We start from the raw sequence: 11,571 nt of genomic DNA, 5'->3' as shown, positions 1-11,571 counted from the left end.
GAGTGTGTGTGTGTGCGCGCTTGGTGCGCAGGCAGTCGCGAAAAATATTAAACGTCAGCAGGGACAAAAAGTATCCAGTTTCCGGCGCAAGGACCGAGTCTCAGTGTACGAATGAAGCGATCGCACGATAGACTACGTCGCTCGGATGTCGATCGGTCCTCCTCGTTCTCTCTCTTCTTGCACATCCCGCCCCAACCCCCAACTACTTATAACTTTCATTCGCTCGCTCACTCACCTCCTACAAACCCCCACCCACTAATCGTCATCCTCCTGCACCACCCAGTCGCGCCACCGCTAGCCCCGGAGACTCGACGAGGCACGAAGGATCGGCGGCGTTGGCCCCTATAATCGCGCAAATGAAACCCTCCAACCCATAAACAAAAGCTCGCTCTACGTTCGCAGGATATAATATGTCTCGGCGCGACGCGTCGTCATGGCTAGACACGAGGCTCCTAACAATCTGGCTGCTGCTCGCCCTCGCGCTCCTCGGACACGGCGCACGAGCTGCGAAGCTGCCATCCACGGCCCTTGCGGTCATCGTCCCGGCGATGAACGCCACCGAGGACGAGCCCCCCAGGAACGCGACGATGCCCTGCAACGAGGCACGGCTCAAGTGCGCCTTCCGCACCGGCTGCGGACGGGCCCTGCAGTTCTACCTCACTCATTGTGCCTCCCAGCTCCAAGGTGACGTTAGCGACTGCCCGGAGATCTGCCAGTACGCGCTCATCGGTCTCATGAGCACCGACCAGGGCAAGGAGCTCATGACGGTAAGCGACCGAGGCAAGATCGTTACCACGTTCCCTAATGCCGCTCCTGGCTTAGCTCCTCCTCGGCTGTATAATAATAGCCCGCGGAGCCTTCCAAGGTCGCTTCGAGTTTGCTTGTGTTTGTATCGGCCAATCGGATACCGTCGTAAAACTATCGATACGCCGGTTAAAAAGGGGCCAAAGCCAGTAAATTTAATACTTGATGATTTTTAATTTATTGGTTGCCGATGTACGCGAAATCCCTGACCGAATGGTCCGTGGGCCACTCGCTTCGCAACCACCTTCATCTCGGGGTCCCTTGAGCGAAGAGTCACGCATAAACGACCTCAGCGCGAAGGACGTGTCCTACCACGTCGCTCGACCATTGCAAACTTAACCGCGGCTTCGCCAAACAATCCCAATTAAGGAGTCCCCCGTGTCCGTTATCGCGCACCCGAGCACCACCACGGACATCGAGCAACCCGAGAAGAAGAGCTGGTGGGAGAGTAAGAACGGATCAAGAGGTCGCGCATCGGTATCGTTATATAATTATTCTATTTATCGACGTAGCCCACGGGGGCAAGAATATCGACGTGGAGCACGCGAGCGACGTGGATCAATTAACGATGTACTATTATTGGCCCGTTACAGTGCGACTGCGCCAAGGACGACGTGCTGTGCACGCTGCCAAAGTCGCAGGTGGAAATCTGCCGGGCCTCCGTCACCACGATGATGAACCGCACGAGGCTCTCTTGCCGCGCGGCCACCTCCATCTGCAACGCCGACGTCCTCTGCTCGACCGCGCTTCAGTACTACAACGAGAACTGTAAGCGCATGTTCCTCGGCAAGAAGTGCACCAAGCGGTAAGGAAAAAAAAAACGGCCGCGGCTAACTGGCTAAAGGGAGGCTCGACACCACCTTCTTTCCCGTAAAATTGCTTCTCTTCGTTCACCTCGTGACAATCCTATATCATTGTCCGAACGTGTAGCTTCCTCACACTCCCGGTTAATGATCCTTGCTTTTTCGATATGTCGCTTAGAGATTATTAAAGTTTCTTTAAAAGCCTTCACTCGCTCACCTTACGCGCGCGCGCCACTTTTATTGGCGATCCATCGCACTTATCGCTGATATCGTACATTCTATTCATATATTGAAATATCCGTAAGGTTCCTCATACTTTAACGAGGATTCCAGAGACTCGAGGTCGTCGATCATAACTATTTCAACGACTATCGATATTAAATTTAATTATAATTAACATTGATAATTAGTGTATTATAACGAAAAAGGAGAAATGAGAAGAAATAAAAGCAGAGAGATGAAGCTTTAATGTAACGAGCAAATAATATTAACGTGTACGTATCCTGTGGCTTTATTGCGTGGATTTTCAATGAAATTACTCGAATTAAATCGCCGACAATAATGCGTCTGCGCATTCATGCAGACTTAAAGTTTCATGGCCGCTATAAATGTTACCTGACATATGCGAATGCGCTGCATCTTTGGGAAGCTGCACATTTTTACTAGCTATAATCGACTTAAGTGTGCCTTGTACATTTATATCATTCCTAAAAACGTAATTAGCTAATTGCATTATGACAACGAGTGTGTAAGGGTTTTTTCTTTTTTTCATTCTTTTTCTTTTTTTTTTTTTTTTTTTTTGCATTGTTTTTCAAAGATTTTTCAATTATTTAAAGAGAAGATGACAATATTTTCTTAAGTTTTCTCGACTTTTTTCTTGCTTTCGAAAGCTTAGCGTTACTTTATTGCCTCGTGCTGATATTATTTAAAGTTGAAAAAAAAAACTTTTAGCCACCATTCGCCAAATTTCACCAATTACACGGGACTTTCTATTTTTCATTAATAAATCCTTGAAAAAAAGAGGCGTCTCATTCTCTCGACTTTTACCACTTCCTGACCCTCATTATCAGATCAGATCATATATATATATATATATATATATACATTTATATATGTATAATTGCAGTAATAACAATAAGAATAATAATAATAATACTGTTTTAACGAACGCAGTTGTTCGTCGAAATAAAAAAAGGACTTTAAGGACTTTATGGAATAAATGAGAGTTAGAGATATTGCATGAAATTACGGTATATAAACGCATAAGTATTAGCGATGATGGCTTATTTCTTTCTTAATTGTCTGTTGGGTTGGTAGACCCGTTGGGACGAAGGCGGATATTAGTGTGGAAGTATTTCGATGTTTACTCGTGGCTTGGTAATCGACAAGTAATCGCTGCTTTATTATAATCGCATTAAAATCACATCATGTTTTTTCGTACGAACCCGATGTTCGGCGTCTCGCTTACGAAGCGCCAGGACGACGTAAGGGATCCATCAGCCGGACGAGCGATGCGTACGCGTACGTGGGACGGGGTGGTCAGCGAGTAAAAGAAACGATTACGGGGCGGGGTGGGGCGGGAGGGATGGGAAGGCGGATCTGGAGAGTCAGAGGGATTGAAAAAAAGAGAGAGAGAGAGAGAGAGAGAGAGAGAGAGAGAAATCACAATCGATTAATGCCGTTGGCGTTCTGTCGTGCAGCTGCCGCAACTCGATGAACATCCTGCGCCGGCAGGAGAAGGCGGCCAAGCTAAACACGTGCTTCTGCGACGGCGCCGAGGAGTACGACTGCAACGCCATACACCGCAACATGGACGAGCTCTGCTTCAACAAGCCACCCCAGCAGCATCATAACTACCACGAGGAGCAGCAGTTCGGTGCCGGGGGTTCGAGCGGCGGGGGGGGCCCCGGGAGCTCCGGTGATCCACGGACAAACAGGATCCCGAGCCGGGGCGGGCCCACGAGACCCAGCGCATCCTGGGCGATACTTCTCCTCGGCCTCGTGCTCCAGCTCCGCTCCATGGCACGAGAAGGTAGGCTCGAGCGGGCCGCATAGTCGTCGATCCTTACTTTCGCCGCCGGTAGCTCCTCCGGCATTTAGGCTTGTCCGCGGCCTTGGTAACTGGAACCCCAAGGGCGACCTCCTCCTCGGCTATTAAAAATCCTTTTTAGCTAATCATCCGCGCGCCCCGACTAAGCGGCTTTTAACTTAAAAGGCCTCGCAATCGGCCTCGTCAAATCGTGAATTATCAGGGAGGCTTTGTCTCGCTATCAATCGTAGGATTCCCCTTATCCGCGGGAGGTATCCCCTTGAATTATGGGCATTTTTGGCCAACTGGTCGCTCCAACTCCAAAGTGGCCGGTTGTCGATTGAAATGTCGCCGCGACGGGAATTAGCGGCCGTTAGCTCCGCGTCAGACACGATATTAAAATTGCTCGGGCAAAGTGTGTGGAGTTGGCTGGCTTTAATCTTCAGAGCCTTCTAATAAATTCGGAGTTCGGGATGAGGTTAGAATTCGCGACGCTGGGGCCTTAAGGACGCGCAGCGGCGACGTGTAACGGCAGCCCCAGCCAGCGGCAGCAGTAACGGCGGCACCATTTTTATTGGCCGACGTGAACGAGCGACGAAGCGGTCGAAACGGATTATCGGTACATTTAGAATGCTTTAGGAGGGAGGAAAAGGCCCCGGGGGCCCGGGCCCCTAGTATATATCTGTAGACCTGACCGGAAGGGACATATTAGGAGAAACGTCGAGCCGAGTGAGCCCAGACTCTGCGCGCTGCAGCCTAAAGAGAAAGAGAAAAGAGGCGGGAATAGATCGCTCGGCTTCGTTGGAACTTTGTTGGAGTTTTTATCGGCTTTTCGTTTTTTCCTCTGCATCTTTTTCCTTTCTATCCATCTTCTTCGTTCATCTCTACTACCATCACTGCTACTACTACCAACCGTTACCACTGCTACTGCTACGACGAAAACAACAACAGCAACGACCACGACGACCATCACAACAGCAACAACGCCGACGACGACCACAACGACGACAACGACGACAACGACGACGACGACAACGACGACAACGACGACGACGACAACAACAACATAATACTAATACTATCAATACAATCACTACTTCACTACTATTAGTGAATTTTAAATTTCCGAAAACATTTCCTCATAAAATGTCTATCCTTAATGTTGGCTCTTCCAACATTGAATTTCCATTGAAAAAAATATCATTCAATTTCTCTCTTCTATTATCAATCAACATTTTGACTTTATCTCGTATTATTGTTAAAAAATAAACGTCGAGAGGCTGTATTTTATTATATTATTTAGCAGGCAACAACGTAAGAAATTTTGTTAATAAGAAAGTGATTTTGAAAGGACGGATTAATGTAAAATCTGACAATCCTCCCGTGCTATTCTACCAGTTTAATAGCGACGATTCGATTTCACAATATTTACCAAACTTTCCTCCTTCTCGCTCTCCCTTCAATTGACCATTCTTGTTTAACAAACTGTAACGATATTATAATTTACGTTCAATGACTTATAGCATTTAAAAGGCGGATTTGAACAAACATAGTTTTGGACGAGCGCGGCGTTGAATTACGAGGAAAGAAAGGTTAAAGAGCATTTAGAGAGATGCTGTCAGTAAGGGACTGAAAATAGTTTTTTCTCGACAATAGGGGGTTAATTATCGGCTTCAAAGGCACATTTGGTCGCAATAACCGTAATGTTTGGGAGAGGCAATGCCGCGTGTCATATATCATTGTTTCTAAAAGGAGAAAGCACGGCAAGAGCCGAAAGGTTTTCCAACCGTAACGGTTTCTCCCCTTTCAAACGTACCGCACCTCGCTCTACCAAAAACGCAAAAGCTAACGAGTTGGTGAGAGGAGAAGAAATAGAGAGAGAGAGAGAGAGAGAGAGATAGCTGGATAGACACACAGAGACAGACAGACAGACAGACAGACAGACAGATAGACAGATAGACAGATAGATAGATAGATAGATAGAGAGGCGAGAGTGCGCAAGACCTCATCGCTCGCTCGCCTATCCCCCTCACTTCCCCCTACCAATGTGATGGCACACCATAAAACGATCTTCTCCCCTGTTTTGTTTCAGAATGACGACAAGCGTAAGCTCCCAACACGAACGTCCGGAACAGTATTTTGCGAGTGAACGACCAAAGACTCCGTAAATGTTTATACCTGCGGCGAGAGCAGCTCCTCGCTCGATATCTGGCCCCATCATCCTCCAAATCAAGAGTGACAAACGCATCCACTCAACATCTTCGGTGCGCGAACTCAGAGCAAAGAAATATCAGCGAGATGCACCCGAAGAAAAATCCGGGCGACGACGCGGCGCTCGGCACACGGAGCCCGAGCACAACTGAGATCGAGACTGAGCGAGAGAGCGAGAGAACTAGCGAGAGAGCGAGAGAGCTAGCGAGAGAGCGAGAGAGCGAGAGCGAGAGTGAGAGAAAGAGGGAGAGAGAGAGGGAGAGAGAGAGAGAGAGAGGGCGATGTACGGAGCGAGAAAGATAGAGAGATAGATCGCGAACGGCGTGGCTAGAGGGTGGAGGGACGGCAAGAGAGTTCGCGGCGAGAGAGAAACGAGTTAAAAGAGATGGAGAGAGCGAGCGAGTGGCTGCACGCGAGGCCTCGAGGAAAAACGAACCTAAGAATGCGACGACCACTTCCGTTTCGCAATGTAGATTAATTATGGAGATTATGGCTTGTAGCAATTATCTTATAGTAATTTATGTCGTGTGTGTATGGATTTACGTGGCGAGAGGTGAGGCAATCGTTCTACGTGTAATCAAATCATTTTTGCCACTCGTTTTTATTATTAATACTATTCGTACTCTACATTGTAATTCTACTTGCCAATTGTTTAATTCTCATAAATGTTAACGTGGTACGTTGGTGGGATTGACAACCCGATGATTGAAAATACTCAAAAGGAATCCGGGATCTTATCTCTCTCTCTCTCTCTCTCTCTCTCTCTCATCTCTCTCATCTCTCTCATTTCTCTCATCGCTCTCATCTCTCTCGTTCTCTCACTCTATTCCTTTTATGTTTTTTGTTATTTTATTATTTTAAATATTTGAGGTTATTGTTCTCGTGTATTGGATTTTTTTTTTTTTAGTTTCTAAAGCGTTGAATATTTTGTTGCGTATTATTCTTCTTCCTTGGGACGGAGCACCAATGTATTATGACGTGTAACAGCTATTACCTATGACTGGGGACTGGTTTTATTATTGTAAATTAATTTTTAGAGCCGATTTGAGAAATCGGATCATTTTACAAAGGTCAAAGGTTAGGCTGTTACGCGTGGAATATTCGGGCGACATAATCGTGCGCGTTGGTCAAAACCTGTTTAACTCAATTTTATAGATTTAACAAACATACATAGAAAGTATAAATAAATAAATAAATAAATAAATATATATATATATATATATATATATATATATATATATATATGAATAAATAATTATGTGGGCGTGTGTGCGCGTGTTTGTGGGCGTGTGTTTGTAGATGGGTGGGTGCTTATATATACGTATATATGAAGAGAGATATTCGTCGGAATGTCGCACTTTGCAAAGTGTTATGGAAACTCAAGTTTCGGATGAATAAAATATTTTTATATCTATATTGTGCGTAAACTGAATTGGATTGATACCTTCGAATGACGTACTATTAAAACAGGACAAGCAATCTAACCAGTCGCTTTCCGCCATGACATGAAATGTGTTCCTAATATCGCTTTATCGATTTTTGTACACCGCGTGAAGATTTCTATTTTGTAGCGGATCGACGCGATGTGCAGCTGCAGGTCGCTTCGTATCTTCCATTTTCCTCAAATCCAGTCTCAATGCTAATAAGCAGCAACAAGTGTCTCAATATTAAATTAATATCTTTTATAAAGATTGTTTTGTTTTAAGTTTTCGTTGCTTTATTTAAGCGCTTGCGTTATTGATTTGTTTGTAAAGCGCAATGATTTAATAAGCTGTGGCTTTAAAACTGGAGGACTAAGCGTACATAATGATTGAAAATTAAGATTCGAAAGGCACGAGCACTCGATTAGAAAAATATTACGCATACGTGCATAAGCATTTAACTGTAATCTTTTTTCGTTTACAAGGACAAACCTTACCCCCCCCCCAACCGCCGTCAGAATACAAAAACAAAAACAAAAACAACAACAATGACGACGACGACGACGACGACAACAAAAACAACAATAATAGAAACGACAGGAACAATAGCAATAGTAGCAGTAATTGCTGTAGCAGCAGCAACAGCAGCGACGTCAACAATAACAACAACAACAACAGCAACAACAACAAATGCGTATACTCGCCGATGAGCCGTATAATTGTGTAAATATGTCCGATATGTCATGTTGGCTTGTGTATATAAATTTTATAAAAAAAATCGCATGAAATAAAATCTAATATTATACGAACGAAAGATCAGAAGGAAGGAAAAAGATGAAGAAAAGAAAAAAAAAGAAGTAAAGCATAAACAAAAGCAATAACGTCTATTAATGTATTATTATTAATTTTTGTGAATAATATAAGAGGGAGAGGTTTGCACTACCAATCGAGCAACGGACTTCTTCGCAATTAATTCTCATTCGAACGTTCTTATCGTTCACATTTCTCCCACGACATTTAAAGAGACCGAGTAGGTGTACTAGCACCCGCGCATGATCGAATCATCCGCTTCGGGCGAGGAAAAACGTATGTCCAGTGTCGGAGGAGTCCGATGCCGAGTCGGAAGGAGAGAGCCCCCCCCCCCAACCAACCAACACCCCCGCCCCCCGCCCCGCCAACCCGTTATTAAAAACAAAAGATAGGGCGTAACGACGTAGCACACACCGAGGGCATCCTTGATGTTGATGCGACGTAAGATTAGTCCTCGACAAATTGCCAAGCTTAACCCGGATATGGGGATACGCTGCGGTTGGTTTGCCTCGAGCCAACACCGACTTAGCGGAAGCAGCGAGTATTTGCATGGCCACGAGCATCGGTCCGTCGAAGAACAGGACCGTCGTGGGACGGACGAGGAAGGGTGAGAGAGGAAGAGCCGCGGAGTGTAGAGCGGCGACGTGGGGCTAGTCGTAGCGAGGAGTTGAAAATGGCTGGGCCACGAGGGCATCCGCAACAACAGCCCGATGGAAAATGCGATACGGGGAGGAAGAAAAGCGCGCGGTTCGTGTGGGAGCGAGCGGTGGTGTCTGTTATATGCTCCCTGTAACGTCCAGGCGTAAGAGTGAAAAAAAGAGACTTAGGAAGAATAATCATAATAAGACGTAAAGGAAGGCCGAAGTCGGTAAAGGAAGTAGGAGTAAGGGGCGAATGGGCGAGGAGGTCGAGGAAGCGCCTGGGTGGCGAGGGTGGGAGGGGTGGAGGAAGGGAGGCCGGGCTCGTAGATAAAAATCCGGGGCATCGCGGATCTCTTCCGCGGCTCGTCTTCGTCTGCTCGGCCGGTGAGAGCGAAGAGCAGGAGAACGAAGGAGAGCGAGCAGCTGTTCTCTCTTTCTCCCTCGGTCGGTCGGTTTGCGCGCGCGGCCTCGGCCACACACGACGTCGCGCCGGTGGCACTCACTCTCTCTCTCTCTCTCTCTCTCTCTCTCTCTCTTTCTTACGGCGACCTTCGGCACTCTTTGCGCTCCCTCTTGGTCCCCATTATCCGCGCGGAGGGCCGCCGAAACGCGGGTGGTTGGGGGTGGTGACCGTGGTTATGGCGAATGGGGCGGGTGGGTTGACGGGGGAGGGAGAGGGGGACGAGGATAGGTGAGTAGCAGCGATGCAGATAAGGAGAGGGCGAACGGGAAAACCGACGACGACGAGCTCGTGGAAACGTCGATCGCCCTGGGAGGAAATGGCCTGGCTTATTGGAGCACGGCCGAGCCAATGGCTCGGAGCCGTAATTGCGGAAGCGCCATTAACGACCTCCCGGACACTCGCGCGGCTCTTCCGCGCTCTACCGCGAGGCACTCGTGTACCTTCGGACACGTTAATTAATCACGGTCGTCGGGTGATAGCTCGAGCGGGTTCGAGGCGCGACGATTAGGCGTTTCGTAACAATCGTTTAAATGCGCCCCCCTCCCTCCTCCTCCTCCTTCTACTCCTCCTCCTCCTCCTCAACCGTCACTCGTCGGTGCCGTTCGTGTCGTGAAGGAATCGCGATGCGACAGCGACAGTCCCACGATGTAATAACGTGCACCTCGAGAGTGTCCTCGCCGCTGTCTCATTGGGCGAGGAGTCGTTGGCCACGGAACAATATTGCGCTCGCCGAAGTCTCTTGGACGTTAAAAGCAATCATTACCCAATAAACAGTAAATTCTCTTCTTCTTCGATGAATACTTCAATTTTAGATGAAAAATGGAGAACGAGGTGGGGTTATTGGGGTGATGGTTGCTGGGATTTGGGGCGAGTGGGGAGGGTAGGGGGTTAAGGGAAAAGAAAAGAAAAGAAAAGAAAAGGATAAAGTAAAGAAAAAGAAGAGAGAGATAGATAGATAGATAGAGAGAGAGAGAGAGAGAGAGAGAGAGAGAGAGGAAAAAAAAAGAGGAAAGCATTCTAACCACCTGCTCGAGTAACCGGTTTTTCACTTTTTCACGTTTCTTTTTCTCTCTCTTTTTCACTTTTTTTCCTTTCATTTTTTCTTTTCTCTTTCTCTCGGTGAAAATACGAAAAAACGAGACAACTACCTTTTTTCCTTTATTTTGGATGATCTGCTGCCTAATGAATTATCGACAAGCGCTCATATTTATGGGAATTTTGCAAAATTATAAAATCGATGAGTGAATTTCGGTTGGCTTTTGCCTCGCTTGGACCCTTCGAAGCGCGTAGATAGAGCAAATTACGTAATATCGCGTCTTCAGCTGCGAGCAATTTAAAGATGTAATTTTGTAAAATTACGCGAACACATTCGAAAGAAGCTGAGATAAATGAACGATTGCGATTGTCGGCGATGTTGGTATGGGATGGGGTAAGTGGGGAAGGGACAAAGATGCCGGACAGATTCGTAGATTAAGGGATATTGGCGCCGAAATATGATATATCGATAATTTAAAGATGGTATTCGCGTCGACGGTCCACACTTCCTTAAATCATTTCCCGAAAAGCCTTGGGAATTTAGGGATTCAATGACGCTTAATTATACGAGTGGACGGAGTAGCTGAAGAATATAATGTGTCGTCGTCGATGGAGAAATAGCAATGCCACGCCGGGGAAATGGACCTTTAAAAATGCCGACTAAACCCGTCAGAATTGTCCGTGAGGACTTTTAACGTGGCCGACTTAAATCAGGGTGCAACAATGGCAGCTCAATGAAAATCTTCTAAATTATGTCGATAATGAGGCTTCAAAGTATCGCGTCCATTACTCTGCACAACATATTATGCGATGAGTCGTCGAGCGGCGAGCGAGGCCGTTGCGAATAAAAAAGGGAAAGGGTTATTGCAACGTTTGGGCCCGCTCGAGCCACCACTAACATAATAAAACGAGCGACAGGAGTTGCAACCAGCATGTTTCTTCAATGGACGAGGAAGGGATGCAGGATGCTGGCACTGCGTGTATACACAACAACGCCACGGGGGCAACAATAACGGCACACAACAATCGATTAATTAGGGCGGCTGCTGGTAGGAAAAGTCGGACACGGGCGAAAAGCGCGAGCGGTTTTAACTAATAAGGAAAAGGGCCTGGTACGATCAGTCGACTCGGGCGAACTATTTGGAATCCCCGAGGTGACAGAGCGAGGATTTATTTGTCGCGCGATAACCGCCTCATCGTACTTTGTAAAAGGAGGCAGCAGGTAAGGTTTTCGGACGACCCAAGGTCCCGAACAGGAGCTCGAGGTATACAGTTATAGAGCCTCCGGGCTCATGTAAATAACTAACAAGGACGCGCCTGGTGTACAAATTTCCTACGGCTATCCGTGGATAAG

General features: G+C 46.8%; 1 protein-coding gene across 1 annotated transcript in view; it reads left to right on the top strand.

Moving 5' to 3' along the window:
• LOC105362822 (growth arrest-specific protein 1) overlaps positions 1–6,020 on the top strand; it is a 13,658-nt gene extending 7,638 nt beyond the window's left edge. The window contains exons 2-5 of the mRNA XM_011500319.1: positions 403–767; positions 1,398–1,609; positions 3,308–3,639; positions 5,729–6,020. Of these exons, the coding sequence (XP_011498621.1) occupies positions 411–767; positions 1,398–1,609; positions 3,308–3,639; positions 5,729–5,733 (906 nt within the window). The 5' untranslated portion in view covers positions 403–410 and the 3' untranslated portion in view covers positions 5,734–6,020. The remainder of the gene's footprint in view (positions 1–402; positions 768–1,397; positions 1,610–3,307; positions 3,640–5,728) is intronic.
• The last annotated feature ends 5,551 nt before the right edge of the window (positions 6,021–11,571 follow it).

This window comes from Ceratosolen solmsi, unplaced genomic scaffold (assembly GCF_000503995.2).
Source record: "Ceratosolen solmsi marchali unplaced genomic scaffold, CerSol_1.0 scaffold56, whole genome shotgun sequence".
Taxonomy (NCBI): Eukaryota; Metazoa; Arthropoda; class Insecta; order Hymenoptera; family Agaonidae; genus Ceratosolen; species Ceratosolen solmsi.
Note: the sequence above shows the minus strand (reverse complement) of the source record. Positions and strands in the feature narration are given on the sequence as shown.